Raw genomic sequence first — 23330 nt, forward strand, 5'->3', positions numbered from 1 at the left:
AGACTTAGGGGATTATGGACACTATAGCATTCCTCTATTTGTGTAGGTCATTTGGAAGTGTCTGTATGTGTGGTTCACATAAAGCATTTGCAATATGAAAATATGTACAGGCCTCCTATTGATGTCCCCTATGCATGTGTCCCAAATGTCAGTCTGAGCTTGGCCTAAATCTGTGTAGCCACCTGGCATTTACTTTGTAGGTTGTTCACAGAGTTTGTTTTTTACTTCTCTTCCTGCTTCTCTGCTTTTGACCTATCACTGCCAACTTCATCAGAAGAGAAGCAGGAAATAATACTGTGGTTAGTTCATGTCTTCAAACCACAGTGGCAATTAACTGAGGTACTTGTGCATGAGTGAAGGCTCTTCCGGACCAAATGGGATTTCTGTTGCTAGTCTAGGGCTTCAGGCCCCTTCTCTGTCTACCCTCCCCCACCACAGTCCTCACTCTCTCAGTCTCAGTATTTATTGGCTGTCTCATTAATTTGGCATTGATCACATACTGACACCTTTTGTTAGTTACCTTTTCATTGTATGCCTGAATTCCTCAATTCATCAGCAAGATCTTTGTAGACAAGAGTTTTTGTTCTATACAGGCTAGCAGGCACTTTATAAATATTTGATTGTTCAATAAATAGATCATACACATGTAGTCTTCCAAGATTGCTTATTTTTGTTTTACTAATTTATGAAACTGGAAGGGGCTGATAATGTAGCAGTTGCACAGTCCTGGGGGATAGGGCACTTCCATTGTGCTCTATGTAAATGAAAGTGCCTAGAGCTCAAATTGGAGTGGGGAGCCCTGCATGGGTGCAACTTGGTGGTGCCCAGAGGCACCAGAGATGACCCAATCCACTTTCCTCAGTTTTCACAAGGAAATACTGTGATTGTCACTAGTTAGGGCTCAAGCTGCAACTGGAGCGTAATTCTGTTAAGCGTAATTTCAGGTCAGTTACACCAACAGTTGTTGAACATCTGTAATGAACCAGATGTTGTTCTAGGCAGCAATGATACAAAGGTGAGCGAGGGCCTGTTTGGGAGCTGCCCGTGCCCACTGTGACTCTATTCTGTTTCTGAGTCAGCTGGAGAGAGAGGCTGGGGGAAGGGCTTGTTTTGAAAGGGAGCTTTCTGACCCAAAGCTTGCCCAACCTTAGGGAGGAAGCAGAGTAACAGCAGTATCTCTACTCAGTGGTTGAGTGGGGACAGAGGTGGAACAGTGCTTAAAATAAGGTTTTTGTTTCTTCCATTGTTCTTTTAAGTTATTCATGTCTCTCTCTCCCTCTCTCTGATTAGCACAGATAACTAAGAGTTTACTGTTGCTTGTTTCACCTTCTGCCTTGATTCTCCGCTAAGGTTGTTACATTTATTAATGTTAATTGAGAGCAAGAAGTAGAATGCTTTATTTTGCTCGTGTGTCTACATGTCTGAAATGAGTAAATAAGAACCTGTTCCGGGGATTCACTTATTCATTAATTCCGCATGCTGTCACCATGAACCTGCGCAGGGGATGCAGGTTTTGCTTGTTTATAATCAGTGTTCTTCACAGAAGAGTCTGTTGTGTTTTTGCACACCGATCAAAAAAAGACCGAAACACAAGTCTGTTGTCTTGATCATGAAAGATGAGATCAATTTCCATTCCTTCTCGGTAGTTTGCCTGTCAGCATAATGATGTTATTGGTAGTTACTAACAATACTTTGTACTTGCCCAGAAGCATCTTTCCTCATAGGAGATTTCCAATTTCATAGGGCTTCCCTCTGGGAGTCCCGAAAAGCCACTGGAAAGACTACAGCCAGCAGAGCAGCTGTCTTTTGTGGACCTGAGTTCTGGAAGCAGCCATACAGCTCCAGCATGTGGGAGGCAGCAGCTAACCTATTCACTTGATTGCAGCAACTACTAATGCTGATTGTAACACTTCCTGGGAGAGCTGCAGAGACAGCTACCCCAGCCACTTCATGCTTCTGCCCCATGAGCTATAGAGGAGCAGATCTTCTTAACAGCTTTTCACTGTATTTGGCATATGTTGTATCACCTCTACGGTTAGCCTTGTACCCTTTGGAAATTTCAGATTTGCCTTCCTTATTGTTGTTATGCAGCTCATTGACGAGTGTGTCCAGCTCTGTGAGAACTAGATGTCTTATTCTGGGTTGAGATCAAACCATTTATCAGCACTTGGCATTGGTTTGTCTCATTGGCAGTGACTTTCATCTAACTGTATGGACCACAAAGATTCAAGCATGTTCTATACCATCACCTGGCTTTCAAAGGGGTCCTGAGACTAATTTAGCTGATCACACTGGTACAAGAAGGAGACTGAATGAGTTAACTTAGCCCCTTATCTGCTTCAGAATCAGCTTAAACCAAAGCGTGTCAGCCAGATGAGAATGTCGCCTCTTTTGAAGATCTGGAGAGATCACCTGGTCCCCGTTGACATTATTTGTGTTGTGTCTTAATACCACCATGTGATTTGTTTAACTCATAACCTTCTTGCAGAAGTATCACTTTTAGCAGTCTCAATATAAGAAGTGTTTGGATTGAATGATGCCACGAAAAGATTTATGTCAAGTATTAAGATCCTGAGTGAGTAAAACTGAAATCTCAAAAACATGGGAAAAGTGAAAGAAAAAGAAGTTTCAGATATAATTAGGATTTCAGAGAGCCTCAGTAGCTGTGTGATCCTCACGAGAGCTCTAAGTGGTTTCTCATGGTGAGCATCTCACCAGCTTACTGGATGATGAAGCAAATATTGGGCACCTTTTCTCTTCCTCCTCCTCAAAAAAAAGATAATTTAAAGATAATTAAAGAAAGATAATTTAAAAGATAATTTTAAGAAAGATAATTTAAAATCAATACAATTACTTCAGTACTGCTTAGTTTTTCAGTGGCTTGCTTTTTGTTCTGATGTAATCTGCCTTGGAGACTTTTCTCAGGATGTACTTTTAGTCCAACTTAAAAAACTTTAAGACCACTGGAAAAGTTGGAACAATTATATAAAGAACACTCATGTAACCTTCACTTAGAATCACCAATTGTTAACATTTTGCCAATTTGCTTAACTTCTATCCATCACGCATCTATCCTGTCTTCCTATCTGTCTCTCTGTCTATCATCTATCTCCAATAAATAATGGTATTTTCCTATACAATCAGAATGCCATTATCACATCTAAGAAAATTAACATGAACTCAATATTACTTATAGGCTATTTTTTCTCAGTTCCATATTATTATAGCTATATAATATAGCTATAATTTTCCTAATCCAGGGCTCAGTCAAGGTTTACACATTGCATTTGGTTGTTACACCTCTTTAGTTTCATAATCTATAATAAGGCTTCTGCTGTTTTTCTTTGTTGTTTTTCATGGCCTTGATTTTTTTTTGAAGAATCCAGACCAGTTTTGTAGGATGTTTCACATTCTGGATTTGTCCAATTGTACAGAATAGTGTATAGATGATATGTTATCCTCAGTGGTTTTTTGGAATCACATAGTGTCAGGTTGTCCCACTATTAGTGATGCCAAATTTGGTGAAGGTTGTGATTCTTACATGGTCCACTGAAAATTACATTTCCTCCTTTGTAATGAATAGTTCATCTGTGAGGTTGAGGCAGTCGTTCCCTGGTCGTCGGATCAGCAGCTCACGGCAGCTCTTGGCATCACTCACTGACTGCTGGCCACTCATGTTGGCTGCTGGCCACTCATGGCAGCACACGGTAGCACACAGCAGCCCACGGCCATTTACACTGGCTGCTGGCCACTCACACTGGCCATCGGCCGCTCCTTGCAGCACAGCAGACCGCGGCAGCACACGGCAGCTCACGCCGACCTCCGGCTGCTCACGGCAGCCCAGCTCCAGGGAGAGCTGTTGTTCACAATCTTAGCTGTAGAGGGTGCAGCTCACTGGCCCATGTGGGAATCGAACCGGCGACCTCTGCATTAGGAGCACGGCGCTCCAACCACCCTAGCCCCTGGGCTGGCCCTTATTTTCTCTTTTCATTTGTATAATCTGTGTATTTTCAGTGTATAATCTATTACCATCGTTTTTCTTTTTTATATTCAAATTTTCCTAAATTTGGCCAGTTGGAGCCCTATCAAGCTAGATCCTTTTGTGTTGACTACATTAAGATCTGAGAACTTGCTTTCTGGCATAACATTAATCTTTCCCTGCTTTAGCCCAGAATCAGCTATTTCTCCAAGGAGCCCCAGTTCCTTTTATTGGTGAATGTTATCGGGAAACCAAGCTTTTTTCCTAGAGACTTTCACTGTAAGGATCCTCTTGCTTGCATTTGGGCAGATACAGTACCAATGAAGGGGAGACCTGGAAAACATTCATCTTCTCTGAGAAACCAGTGTTTGTGTATGGGCTCCTCACGGAACCTGGCGAGAAGAGCACTGTCTTCACCATCTTTGGCTCCAACAAAGAGAATGTCCACAGTTGGCTGATCCTCCAGGTCAACGCCACAGATGCCTTGGGTAAGCTGCTGCTTCCTCAGCCCTTTTCACGGAAGTACTTGGCCAGAGCATCAGTTTAGATACTCTGTCCTCAGAAGAGTTTGTGATCCATTAAAAGGAGATGGGCACATAAACAGTAAGTGAGTGAGAAATATATAGGCTATTACTTGTGCAGTTCTTAATAGGACCGCGTGTCATTTTTGTATCCTCATTTCCTTGTGCCGTCGTTGGCACATGTTGAACATGTGAATGAATGAATGAATGAAAAACATTCTTCCAAATTAGCAGTTGTAGTTTGACAAATTCAGCCAGAAACTACTATGTGAGAGGCAGTGTGCCAAGTGTTGCAGGGTCCTCTCAGAGCTCACTAGGACCTCAGCATGACCTGCTAGTCTAGGGACAGGACTTGTTCATAAGCAAGAAGTGAAACTGCTGCTTTCCCTGCCCCGTTGCCTGTCTTTCTTCTCTGTCTTGGTGAACAGTGTTCCAGCTGCCTGGAATTCCCCCCATGCCACTCATTCAGTTTCCACCAGTTGAAACCCTTTTCATGTTTCAGCGTCAGTGTGTTTGGTGCTTATATCCTAATCAGAAGACTTCTTCCCTCTTCTCTGTGTCCAAAGTATAATAAGCGTACTCACCTGCCTTGAATTATGAATTTGTATCTGTCCTCTGTGTGCGTCTCTGATCAACTAGGTTATAAGTTCCTTGGAAAGAAGAACCCATCCTCTGCATATTTGTTTTCCACAAAGTGCACAGTTGGATAGCCTTCCCGGTTGTAAGGGTTTAATGCGTACTTGCTGATTTGGATGGCATTGAGTTGACAGTTGTTCATCGTTTTCAGGCAGCATTTAGTCTGACCGAAGACATGCGTATATATGAAAGACAAAGTACCAATATTGACCTAGGTTTACTTCGGAATTTCTGTCGCTGTCACTTTATTTAAATTTGGAGTGAATATGGGTAGATGGAGTAATTGTCCAGGTTGCTGTACCGTTTCTCAGGCTCCATCCGTGAAAACCCTGTACCTTCCAGGCAGTGACAGCGAATTGTCTTTTGCTGTTGGGCCATACTGCCAGATGTTCCCACACTGCCCCAGGAAGCCGGCAGGGAACTATGCTCCTGGGTGATACTGTCTATCAAGGATTCAGCCTTTCCCTAACCCCCTAGGAGATGAACAACCCTGGACACCTGTTTCTAAAGGGAACTACAGAATGTGCTAGAATATATCAGAGTTTTGATAGTGCCAAAGGTGGCTTGGTTCTTCCCAGCTTTCTCAGATGAACGTCTTTGTTTCAGGGGGTACCATTTTCATTTGGATGGGTGTCACCCAGCCTCAGTGCGAGCTGTTTAGAGGCTTGTAACAGCTCCAGAGGCCTATATGCTTGCCAGAAAGCAGCAGGATGGTAGAAAGTGGGCGACTGGGCTGATGGATGGGTAGGATAGGAAACCCCACACGGCCCGCCTCTAATGCTGCATTTCCTTTCCTCAGGGGTTCCCTGCACAGAGAATGACTATAAGCTGTGGTCACCGTCTGATGAGCGGGGCAACGAGTGTTTGCTAGGACACAAGACTGTTTTCAAGCGGAGGACCCCCCATGCAACGTGCTTTAATGGAGAAGACTTTGACAGGCCAGTGGTCGTGTCCAACTGCTCCTGCACCCGAGAGGACTATGAGTGGTTGGTTCTTCATCGATGCCTGGGGGATTGAGTTGTGTTTTATTCTCAGCAGTGTGGGAAACGGAGCAGGGTATGGTCCCTTCCCCCGAGGAAAGGAAGGGCACCATAGGAAACAGCTATTTATTAAGGACCTTTTAGGTGCCAGGAACTGTGCTAGGCATTTTTTATATAGGTTATTCCGTTTAGTTCCTACCGCCATATGATGTGGTAGAGGTGTTACAACCTGGGGAAGCTGTAGTAATTTATTCAGGAATAGATAGCTCGGGGGTTTATTTCTATGAGGGCATCCGAAACAGGGAACATACTGAAGGTTCCATTGTAGTTAACTCCTTTCCTTATAAGCCCTGTTCTAGAGGGAATTTACTTCTTTATTTGAAATGAGGGAATGTTAGTGTGTATATATACATAAGTAAATTCATTAGTCTTTGAGCAAAATATCCAAGGCACTGCTGAGAATGCTAAAATCAGAAGAAATGACATGAGCACACATGATTGTAACAGGAGATGGAAAGCTGCAAGGACCTTGGAGGAGGTACTTTCATTGTGAATATTGACAGGAAGGAGGAGGCTGTGATTTGCTGCTGGGGAAGTGGGAAATTTCTGGAGGAGGCACTGTTTGAGATGGGCCTTAAGAAAGCATTTGGATATGTGGGTAGGAGCATGCTGAGAAGATGTAGTAGCAGTGTGAAGGCGTGGAGGCAGGGAAGTAGTTGGTGGTTTAGTTCAGATGGCTTGTTGGGTTTATGAGGTGAGGTTAGTGAGTAGAGATGAGTCTGAAAAGAGAGAATCGGCAGAGGTGGAGACCTAAGGGTATGGCCTTATTCTGTAAGCAGGAGGGTGTTTTTGAGCAGATTTGAGGATCAGAACAGAGCTTAGCTTTAGGAAGATGATTAGAGCGCATAGGCAGTCCCTCAAGTCTGTAACCCAGCACAAAATCATTCCAGATTAAGCAGGGCTCTCAGTAGAGCATGTGTATTGAACATAAACACATAATTCATTTTTCAGTAGCTGCTGAGGCACCAAGAAACTCAAGTTTGCTTTGGGAAGCACACTTTTCTTGACTAAAGCCAGAAACCTCTGATGTCTTCTAGTCCAGAGGTTGGAACAGGGCCATATAGTAAATGTTTTAGGCTTTACAGGCCATATGGTGTCTGATGCAGCTACTCAACTCTGCCTGTGGTAGTGTGAAAATAGCCGTGATGAACAGATGTGACTGTGACCCCATGAAGTTTTATTTACTAAAACAGCTAACAAGAGTTGGCTACCTCCTGTCCTAGACCAATGCTTCTCAATCTTCTCAATGTACATATGAATGACTTGTTAAAATGCCACTTCTGACTCAGTAGTCCTGGGAGTCTGAACCTCTGCCAGACTTTGGGTGACCCTGATGCTGCTCACCCACCCTTTGAGTGGTGGGGCTTTGGACAGTACAAGATGCACACTCCCTTTGAGAGCTGTGTGGTCCTAAGATAACAGAATAGGTACTTTCATGGCCAAACCATAGAGCTGCGTAATGTTCCTCGTGATGTCGGGTCAGTGCCCCTTTGCCACCTTCTGCTCTCTCAGATACCCTGAAATTGTAAATCTAATCTGAGAGCTTTTGCTAGCCTCAGGTAGTGAGAGGCCCTAATGATGCAAAAGATTATGGTGCCTTCTGTCTTTCCTCTTTTATCCCCAGTAAGTACTTAAAAATAAAACAATATAAAAATATGTAAGAAGATCTAACAAATCTTTTATTTTTTTTCCTTGATGAAGGAAAAATTATGCCTTTTCTCTAAAATCTATCTAACAACAACAACAGCACACACACACACACACACACACACACACACACACAAGACAAGAAACCAGGGGCTGGTGTGCCTAACTGGTAAACTGGCCTGGCTCCCACTGGTCTACCATGCCCTCCCCAGCTGACTTGTGGAAACTGGGTAGGTGCTGAGTCTTGATTGTAGACCAGGAAAACCACTTTCCTGCCCCTCACGGAGTTGGGCTTCAGGCCAGATGAGATCATGGGGGTGTGATAACCCATGAAAAAGATAAAGGGTATATTGATGTCAGGCCATCCTGTTGTTATTCGTCTGTTTGCTGTAGCTGTTGGAATAAGGGGCCAGCCTGACTCTGTGGCTTTTGGAAATGTTTGGCATTAGACTGTGGCAGTAAGAGGGAAGTAATCTGAAGATAGATGACAGGAGAGGAAATGAGAATGAGGGAGCTTTTAGGATCTATCCATTAGTTCAACTCCTGAGTAACAACTGCATTTGAAAGTCAGATCACTTCTGATGATCCCTCCAGACTCCACTGGGAAGGTCAGCCATTGGCCCATATGTTCTCTGATTTTAGGGGTAGGTTCTTTTACATATTTTTTTAAATGTAAAAAAAATTATCACAGTCTAGTTGACTGTTTGACATCTTTGTATTCCCCGCATTGCCAAGAAGTTTGGCTTTCATACTCTTGACTGCAACCCCTAGTACACAGTGCATTTTCTAGTATGACCCTGTACCTACACATCACATACTTGTATATGTAGACACATACACACATGTAATTAAAACAATAGTTTTATGAGATGACATTTACTTTTAAGTGTGATGAGTTTTGCAGTCTTCTGCTTTTTTGGGGAAAGGTGGGGGAGGATGCTGACGCTGGTCTTAACCCTCCAACGTGCTTTCACTGCCCACAAGGTCATGATCTACAGTTTGAAGAAACCTGCCTATGAAGGATGCTCTGCCATTGGAGACAAATAAGTAATTAGCTAATGCTCCACTTAGTCCCCAAAAAGATTCAACCCAGCTATTCAGTAAAAATTACCTGATTTAATGAATAAGACCTGTTTGATACAGTAATAAAATGCTTCCTTCCAAACAATGCTCTATAAAGTGCTAAATATGGCTTATGACATAATGTATACACAAACCACTTTGCCTTGTTAACCCTTTTCATATAGTAGGTGTTTAATAAATATTTGTTGAATCTAATAGAATAAATGAAGCCTTTTGTGTAGAGCACATCAACCTGGAAAATCCTTTTGAAAATTATGAATTCATAGTTTGGGTAGGGCCTTGGGAAGTTAATAGTGTAGCTGCTTAATCTTAGAGTTGTTCAGCGCAGCTGAAAGAAGTCATGTAGTTAAGTGCATAGCCAAGACTAGGCCGAGGACCCCTGCTTCCTACCCTGCCCCTTGTGCTGGGTATTTTGGCAGAGATGTGGCCCCAAAATTACAGAAGTTCTTTTGGGCTAAAGCATTGTGTCCTGAAGTATAGGATGAGGCACCTAAGGTGATTTTAGGTGGTATGTGGACACGGTCTTAAATAACATTGGTAAAAAAACCCCAAAAATCCTTGGTTAAAGAAAAAAGAATTATTCTTTTCAATTTGTCTTTTAATTCTTCCAGTCATGTCAAGGGCAAAGTCTCACTAGGTGCTAGCAATTCTTTAACATTTGCTAATCCCTATTAACAAAGAGAGGGCAGGCCCAGAGTCTTTGGATAGGGAATTGGATCTAGCTAAAAAATTTAATATTATTTTGTTTTTGGCATAATGATTTGTGTTGTTTTTGTTTATTTATGGCATATGATAGTGGTTTGAAACTATGATTCTGATGTAAAGTTTCTTTTGGAAATTTATTAGTGTAAAAAGTGAACAGTCTTTAAAGGGACATGTTAACTTACGATATAGGTGGTAGTAGGCAGTATGGTGGAAGTTATAAGGTTTGGTACTGAAATGCCTGAAGTGTATAAACCAGCGGCCTTAATCAACCCTGATTGCCTTTTCAGTGACTTCGGCTTCAAGATGAGTGAAGATTTGTCTTTAGAAGTTTGTGTTCCAGACCCTGAGTTTTCTGGGAAGTCATACTCCCCTCCTGTGCCTTGTCCTGTGGGTTCGACTTACAGGAGAACAAGAGGGTACGTCTTATAAAGGCTGCCATATCAGGGTCACAGCGGGGTCTGCATTTGGTATAAGCACAGAGGACCACCTGGGTATCTTTCATACTCCAAATGCTAGAATTCTAAGTTAGGTTCCGTGGGCAATATTTAAAGTTATGATGTTTGCAAATTCTTCCACCCTTGGAGAAAAAAATGCAAGTATATAAGTTTCTTTACAATTCTAGTCGTATCTTAAGTCATACATTTCAACAAGGACACTTCTTGAGAGGAGTTTGTTGAAGAGATATATGTAAAGCTCTTGCCCAGGACAGCACTCCAATTGTCTGGGCTGCCTATTCTAATTATAAACAGAACCAATTCAGAATGATTCAACATCCTTCTTCCTATTCTATAGGGAAATGAATAGATGAACTCTGTTGTCCATGGGCAGGAAATATGCTCCCAGTTACAAAGCCTTCATGACTATTCTTTGAAGTTTCTGACCTCTTGTTCTTGGGGTGGGCATGACAGCTATCGGAAGATTTCTGGGGACACTTGCAGTGGAGGAGATGTTGAAGCGCGACTGGAAAGAGAACTGGTCCCGTGTCCGTTGGCAGGTAAGAGATGGTTTCTTCCCTTTGACTTCTTGAGTCTTCGTTGAAGCATCATTATTATCTCTCCCAGGTCCAATCTTGTAGCTCTTCTAACTTAGTGGAGAAAAAGAATAGAAATTACAAGCATCACAGAGCTTCCTAAGCTTGGGATCCAAACTAAATTTATTTACAGCCTTGGGACTTTATAGGGATGGAAAATATTTTTGAAGGAAATCCCCTTTGTTAATTGAAAAACATTTATTTAGCATCTGTTGTATTCTAGGCATGGGTGGGGTGAGGGGTGCCCAGAGAACTTCTGAGTGTTCCTTATCTGTTTGTCATAGTTGAATATAAAGAGAGACTTGTAGATTTGGGGGAAGTAGTTAAGTGGTCTGTTTTAATTTTTATAATAATAATTATGAACAATATTTTAATATAATTTTACACATTTGAATACATGTTGTCATTTTCCATATGTTGTCATTTTAATTCTTATGACTACCCAGTGGAACATATTATTAGCTCCATCTTTTTTAGATATGAGGAAGTATGTTCAGAGGAGAAGGTTAAATGACTTAGTTAAGGTCACACCTGGTAAGTGACAAAGCTGAAATTCAGACTCTAAGCCCATGCTCTTACCTAGACATCACCCAAGTTGTAAATAAATGTCATTCCCATTATCTTAGACGGTCATTAGGCATGCTAAGTAAGAAAAACGTCTTTGGAGTGAGTGCACATATTATAAGGTATAGCTTATTCCAGACATGTTTTAAGTTGATTTAGTGGTGATGGCACATTTTGGGGTATTTGTTATATACAAGGTGTGATTAAAAAAAAAATACGGTGAATGTTTAAATGAAAAAATTTATTATAGTAAAAGACATTGCTATTAATCCCCATCAAAATACTCCATCTCACTTCAAGCACACTTGTCCCATTGTTCTTGCCACTTTCTGAAGCAGTTCTGGAAGTCCTCTTGCATGAGTGTCTTTAGTTGCACTGTCATGGCTGCCTCCATGTCCTGAATTGATTCAAAACATTGACCTTTCATGGTCATTTTGACTTTGGGGAAGAGCCAAGGGTCGCACGGTGGCAGATCTGGTGCATGAGTTGGATGAGGACACACCGTAATGTTGTTACTTGACAGAAATTGCCATGTACGGGAAGGGATGTGTGACACAGAGCGTTGTCATGATGGAGGATGATTTACAGCACATTTTAAAGCGCCTTCTGTCAATTGTAGCTCACACCCAACTGACTGCACCGAACAAGTTGAAACTTGTCACACACTGTTACCAAGGTGCCACATGCTGCTTCCTGTATTGAAGATCCCTGCCTTTCTGTTGGATGGCACTCGGCAGCAGCATTCACTGTAGTTTTTTATCACACCTTGTACACATGAAATTATGATTCCTTAACCAAGAGTTAGTGTCTTAGCATCTTTTGTTTCTTCGCTCTGTTTGTAGTTCTGATTCATGTAGAGCTTCCGTATTCCCTCTGAGCTATTTGTCCTGCTAATACAAGTCATCGAAGGTGAACAATTCGGGCTGACTTCCATCAGCAGTGGTGTGGCCTGATGGAACAGCCGTAAATGCCAATGAGTCATGAGAGAAGCATGTTGTCCTCTGCAAGCAGGGCAGAGTGGCCCTCTTGTTTGCTCACTGTTTGCCAGCTTGCTCTGTGTTTTTCATGCTAAACTCATTACTCCCTTAATTTAATCTTCCATCATTACCAGAGTAATTAGCCTCCCTCACTGTGGAGACTTAAAAAGAACATAGCTTCAACAGATTCTCACAGATGAGCAGACAGTAGTCAAATATTCCCTTCACAAGAACTGTTATTGATGAGGCTTTGGGTTAGTAGGGTTTGAGTGATTGCCCTTAAAGGGCTGGAGTACATACATACTTTTGTAATAAATGTTTCTGAAGATAATTCAGCGAGGGACAAAACTGTTTAAAGCCATTTAAACGAATAGGAAAGCTATTTTCTCTTCAGGTAGAGGAGAGGATAGAACAGGGAATGAAGTGGAAAAATCTTATTTGTGGTGTAGGCTACCTCCTAAATGTTTAACAACAACAAAAAGCGTGGAATGGAAGGCAGGGATATACCGATAAAGGAAAAGATGGCTTTAGGGGACGGGTGGGAACCATAACATCTTTGCAAACATGAGGTAATCTGTGCATCTGGAAGTTTCTTTTTTTTTTTAATGATGTAGTTTTTTCTCCCTTTATAATGACTACACTAACACAAATTTCTACACTGTGCTCATGTATTGTTGGAATTGGCTGAGAATTCTTTTCCTTTTGTAAGGTAAGCATTGTGCATGGAAAGGCAGAGTGTTTCTCTGTATCTAATCCTAAGGCAACTATTTCTGGATTCAGGCTCTACTGTAAAGGTATTAGTTGGTTAGAAGGAAAAAAACAAAAATCAAAAAACCCAAAGCAACAGAATGAGGTTTGTAGATGTTAGAAATGTGGGGTGAAAGGCTCGCAGCTGTGAATGTATTCTCCGTGGCTCTGTGTGACAGCTTTGGCGGGAGTCCTTGATTTCGATGTCATTTACAAGCTCGGCAGTTTTCATCTTGACTGCCCTCTTTACTGGGAATTACAGGGGGAAGGTTTTCTTGAAAACCAAAAGGAGAGATTAGTTATCATGTGGTGGTAACTTAGATACTTTTGAAGAGACCAGAGGAAAAGAAGGCAAGCTTACCTTTATGAAAAGTTGTAGGTAGATTTATACTACTCTGCCATAAGAAAAGATGAAATAGTGTCATTTGCAACAACATGGATGGATCTTGAGATTATTATGCTAAGCGAAATAAGTCAGAAAAAATTGAGAACCATATGAGTTCACTCATATGTGGGATATAAAACTGAAAGCAAACAAAGGAACAAGACAAACACAGAAACAAAAATTCATAGACACAGACAATAGTTTAGTGGTCACCAGAGGAGGAGGGAGGAGGAATGGTAAAAGAGCGTCAAGGGGGGGTCAAGTATATGGTGATGGAAGGAGAACTGACCGGGTGGTGAGCACACAGTGTGATATATAGATGATGTAATACAGAATTGTACACTTGAAACCTACCATGTTTCCCTGAAAATAAGACCTAGCTGGACCATCAGCTCTAATGTGTCTTTTGGAGCAAAAATTAATATAAGACCCAGTCTTATTTTAGTATAATATAACACCGGATATAATGTAATGTAATACTGGGTCTTATATGATTTTTTGCTCCAAAAGACGCATTAGAGCTGATTGTCTGGCTAGGTTTTATTTTCGGGGAAACACGGTATGTAATTTTAGTAACCATTGTCACCCCAATAAATTTAATAAAAAAAGTAGAAAAATTCTGCGAAAGGGAATAATAAAACAAAACGAAAAACAAAACCAAGATTTATCACCTTTTAAGGCTTACGATATCCATATTTTGTAATACTAATAAGTGTGGTTCAGGCACAGAAATAAAAAGTAGTAGGTAAATTTATTTTTTGGCGCATTATCTATATTGAAGCCTTTATAAAGCAGGTAGCAAGTACATGTTAATTCAATGAATGAATGGAATGAGAGATAGAGGGGGAAAAAAACAACAGTAACTATGCAGATATTCAGCAAAGGGATTCAGATTGGCATTTGGTCCCATATGCCACATATTGTCAAAATGGTACTTTAGACATAGGTGTGAGTGTGTTGCTCATCTCCACTCCCGTGGAAGAATCTGGGTGTTTTCCATCCTGTTCCCTAAGTTCAGAGAGAGAGCATTTGCTCTTCTGCTTACTTATTATTTGACATGAAGTAAGTTTCTTTAGACACTCTGGGCCTTTATTTCTACAATTTAAAACACGTTAATACCGTGTTTCCCTGAAAATAAGGCCTAGCTGGACAATCAGCTCTAATGCGTCTTCTGGAGCAAAAATTAATATAAGACCCAGTATTATGTTATGTTACATAAGACCCGGTATTTTATTTTATTTTATTTTATTTCATTTTTTTGTAGACTAAGACCAGGTCTTATGTTAATTTTTGCTCCAAAAGACGCATTAGAGCTGATTGTCCGACTAGGTTTTATTTTCGGGGAAACACGGTATCTGTATTGTAAGAGGCAGCATTGTGTAGTGGTTAACACACAGATTATGGATCCATGCTGCTTGAGTTCAAGTCTGGGCTCTGCCACATAGTAGTTGTGACTCTGAGTGAGTTACTTAACCTCTCTGCTGTCAGTTTTCTCATTTGTAAAATTGTGTTAATAAAAGTTCTTCCATTATACCGTTGTTACATGGATTAAACAATGCCTGGTACACAATACCCACATTGTGTTATTTGAAATAGAAATAGAATTTTTGTGAAAATTATGTTGTAAAACATTTTGTAATTTGTCAAAAACAAATGGATTATTATTGTTTTGAAAATATAATAGGTTGGTATAATTGCCATGTGCCATTGTGAAAAATACAGAACAGGTGAGCAAATAGATTAGAAAACTTAATTACAAGTCTTCAGTGACTAGTGGTCTCTAGTCCACAAGATTTTGGTGCCATGTGATACAGTCATATGATGAGGACACACTCTGACTGGTGTCATTATTTTGTCAAGTAGGACTAACAACTTTTAGGCAGAGCTCAGAAGGTTGGATATTGGAGCATGTCTACTGTGGGATCTAGATTTTTTTAAAAAGTAACAAATAATACACTTGGTTAAGTATCACAGGAGTTTCAGTAACTCACCCAAGGCAGAAATGTGATTCTGTTACACACCTTCTAAGTCTGGATCCCTATGCTCTTTCACTTGATTCCACACCATGTGTTAGTGGCTCTGAGGCTTGTGTGTGAGGAATAAAATAGGCCAGATGTGTTGGGACCTCTCCGGCATCCCCTGGATCTGCCCTCCTTGTTGTTTTGTGTGTCTGTAGAGGAGAACGAATTCATCCTGTACGCAACGCGGAAATCCATCCACCGCTATGACTTAGCCTCAGGGGCCGTCGAGCTGTTGCCTCTTACCGGGTTGCGGGCAGCGGTGGCCCTGGACTTTGACTATGAGCACAACTGCTTGTATTGGTCTGACCTGGCCTTAGATATCATCCAGGTGAGTCAACCCTTGGTCTGGTCCTGGGGGTGCTATGCCTTGCAACTGCCCAATCTTGAGAAACTTCTTTCAGAATGGCCTAAGGAAGAGGGTATTAGAAGTTTGAAGCCATAGCGCATCTCAGGGCTGACTGATGAAATGTTTCAGTTTTCTGTTTTAGTATTTTGTTTCCCTGCCTACTTCTGTCCTTGTAGGAAGGACAAAGAGAGCCCCAAATCTGCAGTCTTTCTTATAACCAAAGTCTCAGTTTTCCTGCTTGGAAGATTTTAGGTCTAGGAATGTAGGGTTATTAGTCACTCCTATCGTACCACCTGCCCCTTAGTATCCTTCCCAAGGCATGACAGCGTCACACTTCACGTCTCCGTAGTTTAGGTAATTATCCACTTCAGTTATTCTGAACACAGTCCAGAACCAGGAAGTGAGCTATAAAGATCCCCACACAGGCCAGCGAGATAGCCATAGCCATACACTTAGACCCATGCATTTTATTTTATTTTTATTTTTTTAAAGGTTTTATTGGGGAAGGGGAACAGTGTGTATTTCCAGGACCCCCCCCCCCTTTTTTTTTTAATTGGGGAATGAACAGTAGTGTGTTTTTCCCAGGACTCATCAGCTACATCCAAATCAAGTTGTTGACCTTTCTATCTTAGTTGTGGAGGGCACAGCTCAGCTCCAGGTCCAGTTGCCTTGTTAGTTGCAGGGGGCGCAGCCCACCATCCCTTGCGGGAGTCGAGCCGGCAACCTTGTGGTTGAGAGGACGCGCTCCAACCACCTGAGCCATCTGGCCACCCGAGAAGCTCTGCGGCAGCTCATTGAGCTCATTCTAGCTGTGGAGGGCGCAGCTCACTGGCCCATGTGGGAATCGAACCGGCAGCCCCATTGCCCCGTTGCCCAGAGCTCGTGCTCTAACCAACTGAACCACCTGTCCTCCCCAGACTCATGCATTTTAAAGAGAGCCATTTGATCTTTAATCCTTTCAGAAAAGTAATTCCAACACGTTTTATCTGAACTTTCAAGCCAACAGAAATTTTACAGTGCTTAGGTATTTAGGGGGTGGGTGGGTAATGGTGACTGCCAGTGTAGCGGTCCCAACAATAGCACTTGATGGCTGAGAGCCTCTCAAGGGAGGAAGAATATGAAAAACAGACACGAGTGCTTAAAATTACTGGTCTGGCTTCATTTATTTTTTAAAGCAAACAGACTCATGCATCTCAGTTATCTCTGACCTCCTTGTGTTACAGCATAGATCAGTAGCCAGTATTTATCATAATAATGCAGAGTAATATACATGATTGAGTTCTGTGTAGTTATTCTGCTTCAAACAGGAAGCCATAATATATTTTAGAAATACTTTTATTAAAAACCGTCTTCATTCATCCGGAAAGTTTACTAATATAAAACATCTCACCCCTTGCCAGTCAAGCCATTTGAATAAAGGGTTCCCATCCATGGGACTGATGTGGCAGGAGGTCACTTGTTCATTTCACAGCGTTTCCTCTTTTTCTTTCTTCAGCGCCTCTGTTTGAATGGGAATACAGGACAAGAGGTGATCATCAATTCCGGCCTGGAGACAGTAGAAGCCTTGGCTTTTGAACCCCTCAGCCAGTTACTGTACTGGGTGGATGCTGGCTTTAAAAGGATTGAGGTATGTGTTCCCTTGCTGTCTTAAGTACGTGAGCAGGGGGCAGCTTCTGAGCCAGCTTTGACAGAGGTAGGAGCTAGTGTGACATATTACTCTGGGATTTCTCAGAATTCTGGAGGGACCAACTGAGCCTCTGGAGAAGGATGAAAAGGGAATAGTCTCAGAATTATTTCTCACTGCTGTGCAGGTCCTTGAAGAGAGCTGGATTCCTGAATCCATCAAACAGACTTCATTAAAATACCTAAAAATTTGTATTTTGGGTAGAAGAAACATAGAGTAGTAATAATAATAATAATATAGCACTTTTACAATGCTATAACATCAATACTCTGGTCTTATTGTAGTCGATTAGAGTAATCATGACAATATAATGATCATTGTCACCATTATTATTAACGATGATAATGAGTACTTAGTATGTGCCAAGCCCTGTTGGAACCACTTTGCAGAAATTATGTGATTCTCTTCTCACAATAGCCCTGTCAGGTAGGTGTTCTTACTATCCTATCCCTACTTCACCTATTTGCAGCTTAGCTGCCCAGGGCAACATGAGAGTAATAGATGGCCTCTAAACCACCCAAATTACTGTCTTTAGGAATATAGGTAGTGGCTCCTGAAAGCCCCAGCTGAGGCCCTGGGGCACTGCCTCAGCACCTCTTTGTGCTGATTCTCTGTGGAGGTACATATGTGGGTCAAGTGGGAAGCAGAGCAGAAGAGGGAGACACAGAGAGCCAAGCGAAGTTGCAAGACAAAAGCCACAAACTTGAGAGATAGGCCTCGGTTCCATCTTTATTCCGGTAGCTAAGTTATGTGGGCTTCAGTTTTTTCACCTGTAAGATGAGATTCATTCATTTACTGTCATCTGACCAGTGCTATTTGAGTGCATGATATTTGCCAGGTATGGCTTTAGCTTCTGATGATACAGCAGTAGGCAAGACACACAGGTTCTGAGAGAGAATCGATTTTAGTAGAGAAGCAAAATAATGAAGGAATGTCAGTCAGTTCTGTCGGTGGTAAGTGCTGCCAAGGAAAACAAACAGGGCAGTGTGGTCATGTGATTGGGCAGTGGACAGCATTGGAAAAGGTGGGTAGAGGAGGCGTCTTGAGCATGTGACAGCTGAACTGAGCCCTGACTGAGGAGAGCAGGTTAGAGTGCAGGGCAGTTGAGAGAAGGGAGGGGAAGATGCCTAGTGCCTGGCGCCTACTTAGCACTGCGTTGTGGTCTTCTTGTCACTGTTTCTCTTCTTTCTTTAATTGTGTGTGGCCTGTGCTCTGCTAGGTGCTAGAAAGAAGCAGGCAGAGCTTAAGTGTTCACACCGTAACAGGTTTGATGGGAAACTAGCGCACTGCTCATCCTGCTTGCGCACAGTGATGTAAGGTGAGTCAGGGATGAAAACTAGAGATGCTCAATGGTCAAGGTGGGGCAGAAGAGTGAGCGGGAGAAGGACTGGAGATGTGTTTTGAAGGGAAGATAGGGTTTGATGAGAGAGCAGAGCACAGGCCCAGGAGTGGATATGGCAAGAGCAGACAGGAGTGAGTGTCAGGCTTAGAGAACCGCGAGGAGACCAGCCTTGCTGAAGGCATAGGAGCCGAAACGCAAGATAGAGAATGTGGGACCAGTCCGTGGAGGCTCTTTAATTGCGAGGCTGTGATGTTGAGAATTTGCTTTGTGGACAGCGGATGTGACTGGAGTCCATCAGTGACTGGAGCACGGAGTAACAGGTGGGTTAAATAAGATTCAGTACTTCGTACAAATCATCATGCCCTGGGAACTGGGGCACAGGTGCCGCTGGCTTCTCTGTTAGACCATGTGAGAATTGTCACATGAGCCAGAGGAAGGAGCAATTCGTTCTGACTGGAAATAGGGGCAATCAGTCTGTAGGGGAGTCAGGTAGCCATAGAGGGCATGTGTGTAGGCAAGAGCTGAGTAGGAGACTTTGCAGTGTGGGCCTTTTCAGGTGCTCAAATCCATTATGGCCTTTTTCTCTCTCTCTCTCTTTTTTTTTTTTTTTTGTCAGGTAGCTCATCCAGATGGTGACTTCAGACTCACGATTGTCAATTCCTCTGTACTTGATCGGCCCAGGGCTCTGGTCCTCATGCCGCAGGAGGGGTAAGTGTGGCCTCAGTGGAAGTTAGTGTGTGCCACATGCTGCAGCAGACAGATTCTCATGGAAATGCCAACTGGTTTCTTGTGATTGTGGTTGAAATAATCTATTAACGGAGAGTTTGAAATCAGAGTCTTGATCTGGTAACTTTTCAATAGCAAACATCAGAATCTCTTTGCGCGTTCATGAGTCTTACATCTGTGGGGTATTTCTCCAACAAAAGGTGATATTACAGGTCTCTCTGTGGACATAGTCAGGCCTGGTTGGATATTGTGAGGATTCTTTATCTTGACATTCATGTGGTACAAACATTTAATCCTTTCCATCTTTTCCCTGCCCTCCAGCATTTGTAAGTTTCCTTACTAGTGATTTGTATGCACTTGGAGAGGGCAGAGGTACTTTTTAAAGTACTTGATTAACTTAAGGAAACATAAGTAAAAGGAAATGTCTGGAATAGCCTTTCTACCATTTCTTGTAGCGTTTATGGTTGAGGATTTTTAAAATAAAACTCTGAAGTAATATATGTACTTGATTAAAAATATTAAAAGAACGGTTATATATATGAAATGAACAGTATTTATTTCCTCCTTTCTCACACTTCCTAGGGGTTAATAGTTTCTTGTGTTTCATTCAGAATTTTTTTTACCCATGTACAAGCATATATCCTTAAAACAATCAGACACCCACACATATGTACATGTATGTGCCAAATAGAATAAGATATTTACTATTCTGTACATATTAAAAAATTTAATGTTCATTGAAGATAGTTTCATATGAACACATGTAGATTTTAGGCTTCATAATAGTCTTTTAAAGATTTTATTGGGGAAGGGCAACAGGACTTTATTGGGGAACAGTGTGTACTTCCAGGACTTTTTCCAAGTCAAGTAGTCCTTTGGATCTTAGTTGTGGAGGGCGCAGCTCAGCTCCAGGTCTGGTTGCCGTTTCTAGTTGCAGGGGGCACAGCCCACCATCCCTTGCGAGAATCGAACCAGCAATCTTACGGTTGAGAGGACACGCTCCAACCAACTGAGCCATCCGGGAGCTCAGCAGCAGCTAAGCTCAAGGTGCTGTGTTCAGTCTTAGTTGCAGGGGGCACAGCCCACCATCCCTTGCGGGAGTCGAGGAATCGAACCGGCAACTTTGTGGTTGAGAGCCCACTGGCCCATGTGGGAATTGAACCGGCAGCCTTCGGAGTTAGGAGCACGGAGCTCCAACCGCCTGAGCCCCTGGGCTGGCCCCATAATAGTCTTTTGTATGTACTATAATGTATCACTTTTTCTATAGATTAACATGTATACAAATACATATTATTAAAAAATATATATTTTTGCTAGTATAAACAAATTTTGCTGTGATGACAACCTTATACATTATCTTTGCATAACTTGATTATATCAGTCGATAAATTCCAGCAAAGGAATTTTTGGGTCAAGGAATTAAGGGGCTTTAAGTATTACAATTGCATATTATAATATGAATGCTGAAATAACCAGCCTGGTTATCCTGGAGGGGTCTTGCCTCCTTGGAGTGGATGTTTGAGCCCCGTTTCCCTAGTATCTATGTGATGTGTGTTCTTTCTGGTTTTGATCAGGGTGATGTTCTGGACCGACTGGGGAGACCTGAAGCCTGGTATTTATCGTAGCAATATGGACGGCTCTGCTGTCCATCGTCTTGTATCAGAGGATGTGAAGTGGCCCAATGGCATCTCCGTGGATGACCAGTGGATCTACTGGACAGATGCTTACTTGGACTGCATTGAGCGGATCACTTTTAGCGGTCAGCAGCGCTCAGTGATCCTGGACAACCTCCCACACCCCTATGCCATTGCTGTCTTTAAGGTGAGGTCTCATCTGTTACCAGCATAGGGAAATCTGTCAGAGTAAGGGAAGAGCACCCTGAGTTGAAGAACCTACTGTCTGTGGGTTTTTGCCGAGATGCTTGTCTGACTTCTAGAATATCAACTCATTTCTGAATTTGAGACAGAAATTTATTTCAGCCCTTATGGAGAGATGCCAGACAGAGGTGCCAGGGGCCCAGGGTGCTCACTGTTCACATTTCAAAAGGTTAAAGGTTGAGGTTACTTCACATGAAATTCCCAGTTTGCCCTTCAGTGTTGGTGGCCTTGTTTTGGCTTCATCTCTTGTGAGTTTTGCTCGCTTTTTTCTGTAATGGCTTAAGATAAGCCCTGCACAACCTGTGTTGACAATGACTTCTGCTTTGACTCTAGAGAATAAAAAGGTTCCCATCACTGAGAAGCAGATTTCAAACTGAAGGATTGGGCGCATGGTCAAATTTGAATGCTTATCTTATAGTTTCGTTTGGGCAGTTCCTTCAGTGTAGATATTTGGTGAGGTCTGGATAAAATCACTGACTCTCATATTTAAGTGGAATCTTGATCAGGCCAATTGTTCAGCCAGTGTGTGCTAGGTCTCCACACGTGCTGGAGCTCTGGTTCTTAGTGAGGGTTTAGAATAAAAGACTGCAGAGCTGGACTAAAGCACAAAAGTTTTCTTGTTAGAATGACATCTACTGGGATGACTGGTCACAGCTCAGCATATTCCGAGCTTCCAAACACAGTGGGTCTCAGATGGCGATTCTGGCAAGCCAACTCACGGGCCTGATGGACATGAAGATTTTCTACAAAGGGAAAACAACTGGTAAGGCAGTGTCTCCTCCTTAATCTCTACTGAGTTGATCTCTAGAACGGGGTTGGGTGTGGTGGGCAATCTGCTGAAGCAGGATTTGGCAGCCTACATCCTTGTTGTTACGACAACATGCACATGATTTAATTTCTTCCTAATGACATCTTAATTTCTTTTCTAATGATACACAAACAGCTGGAAGACAGCATGTTTCTGGCTGCCTAGTGTGTTGGTGATTGGTAGGTAATTACACCCTTCTCCTGCCTTTGCCCTGTTACTGATTGGATGCCTTTGCAGCTGGAGAATCCCAGTGTGGGCTTAATCCCCATTTGGCATGCTTACTGGGAGCAATGCTGTGCTGGGTACGCAGGCACTTGCTGCTTTCTGACAGGAGTCTTGTCTTGGTTCTGGTTGCTCAGATGACCTATTGCTCACTGAGCACTGACCTCCCTTATAATGCTAGGTATAGTTATATGATGACTTAATGACTTTGTCCCCACCATGAGACTCTAAACCTCATGAAGAAGATTGTGGAGTTTTTTTGTTTGTTTGTTTGTTTGTTTTTCTCATCATTTTATCAGTGCCTAGCATTACTAGTAGGTGCTCAATTCATATTTGTTGAAAGAAGAAGGGATGAAAAGGGAGGCAAGGAGTTGCCAGGGGGTGTAGACAGTAGTTGTCTTAAAGATTATTGGCTGAGGCTTCAGGAACTGCTTCAAGGCATTGACCTGCTGGTCCTGGAGTCTGAGGCTGTTCAGTAGAAAGCCTTCTTTCTTACTTGACTGCCCTTTCCCTTTGTTTATCTCCTAACCATACTATTGATCCTACAGGAGAGAGATCAGGGTACTCCAAGAAGAATAGTCCTTTTAAGAAGTGCCCTCTTTATCTCAGCAGGATTAAATAGCATCCTGCGTCTGCTGACTCTCCTTTATTGACAAACTGCTAGGTTTCCTGTTTTGAACTAGAATGTTGACATTGTTTTGTGGGTTTTGGCTAGCCCTGTGTTTAAGAGAAAATTGACCAAGGGAAATAAAACAGTTTTAGAAATCATTGTTATCCTTTTGGGACCCGTGAAGATAGCATGAGAACACCCGTAGAAGACTATAAAGTATCCTTGAACTGTAAGTTAGTATTATTTTTATGTTTTCACAACTAATCCGCAAGGTGGGCAGGGCTGGTATTATAAATTAGGGAATGAAATCTCAGCTACGAATTAGCTTTCCCAAATGTCCCTCACTAGTTTAGGAGCTGGGTTTTTGTTCCAGTTCTGCC

At 42.2% G+C, this 23330-nt stretch overlaps 1 protein-coding gene across 3 annotated transcripts in view; it reads left to right on the forward strand.

Moving 5' to 3' along the window:
- Positions 1-23330, forward strand: part of SORL1 (sortilin related receptor 1) — a 162058-nt gene that overhangs the window by 77915 nt on the left and 60813 nt on the right. For all 3 annotated transcript variants that reach the window (XM_019717776.3, XM_088800793.1, XM_074321522.2), the window contains 9 exons: positions 4289-4467; positions 5936-6122; positions 9899-10027; positions 10520-10605; positions 15491-15663; positions 17177-17308; positions 19324-19415; positions 21008-21254; positions 21935-22073. In XM_019717776.3, coding sequence (XP_019573335.3) covers positions 4289-4467; positions 5936-6122; positions 9899-10027; positions 10520-10605; positions 15491-15663; positions 17177-17308; positions 19324-19415; positions 21008-21254; positions 21935-22073 — 1364 coding nt within the window. The remainder of the gene's footprint in view (positions 1-4288; positions 4468-5935; positions 6123-9898; positions 10028-10519; positions 10606-15490; positions 15664-17176; positions 17309-19323; positions 19416-21007; positions 21255-21934; positions 22074-23330) is intronic.

Source organism: Rhinolophus sinicus, chromosome 9 (genome assembly GCF_057876585.1).
Source record: "Rhinolophus sinicus isolate RSI-liver-muscle chromosome 9, RSI-T2T, whole genome shotgun sequence".
In the NCBI taxonomy this organism is placed as follows: Eukaryota; Metazoa; Chordata; class Mammalia; order Chiroptera; family Rhinolophidae; genus Rhinolophus; species Rhinolophus sinicus.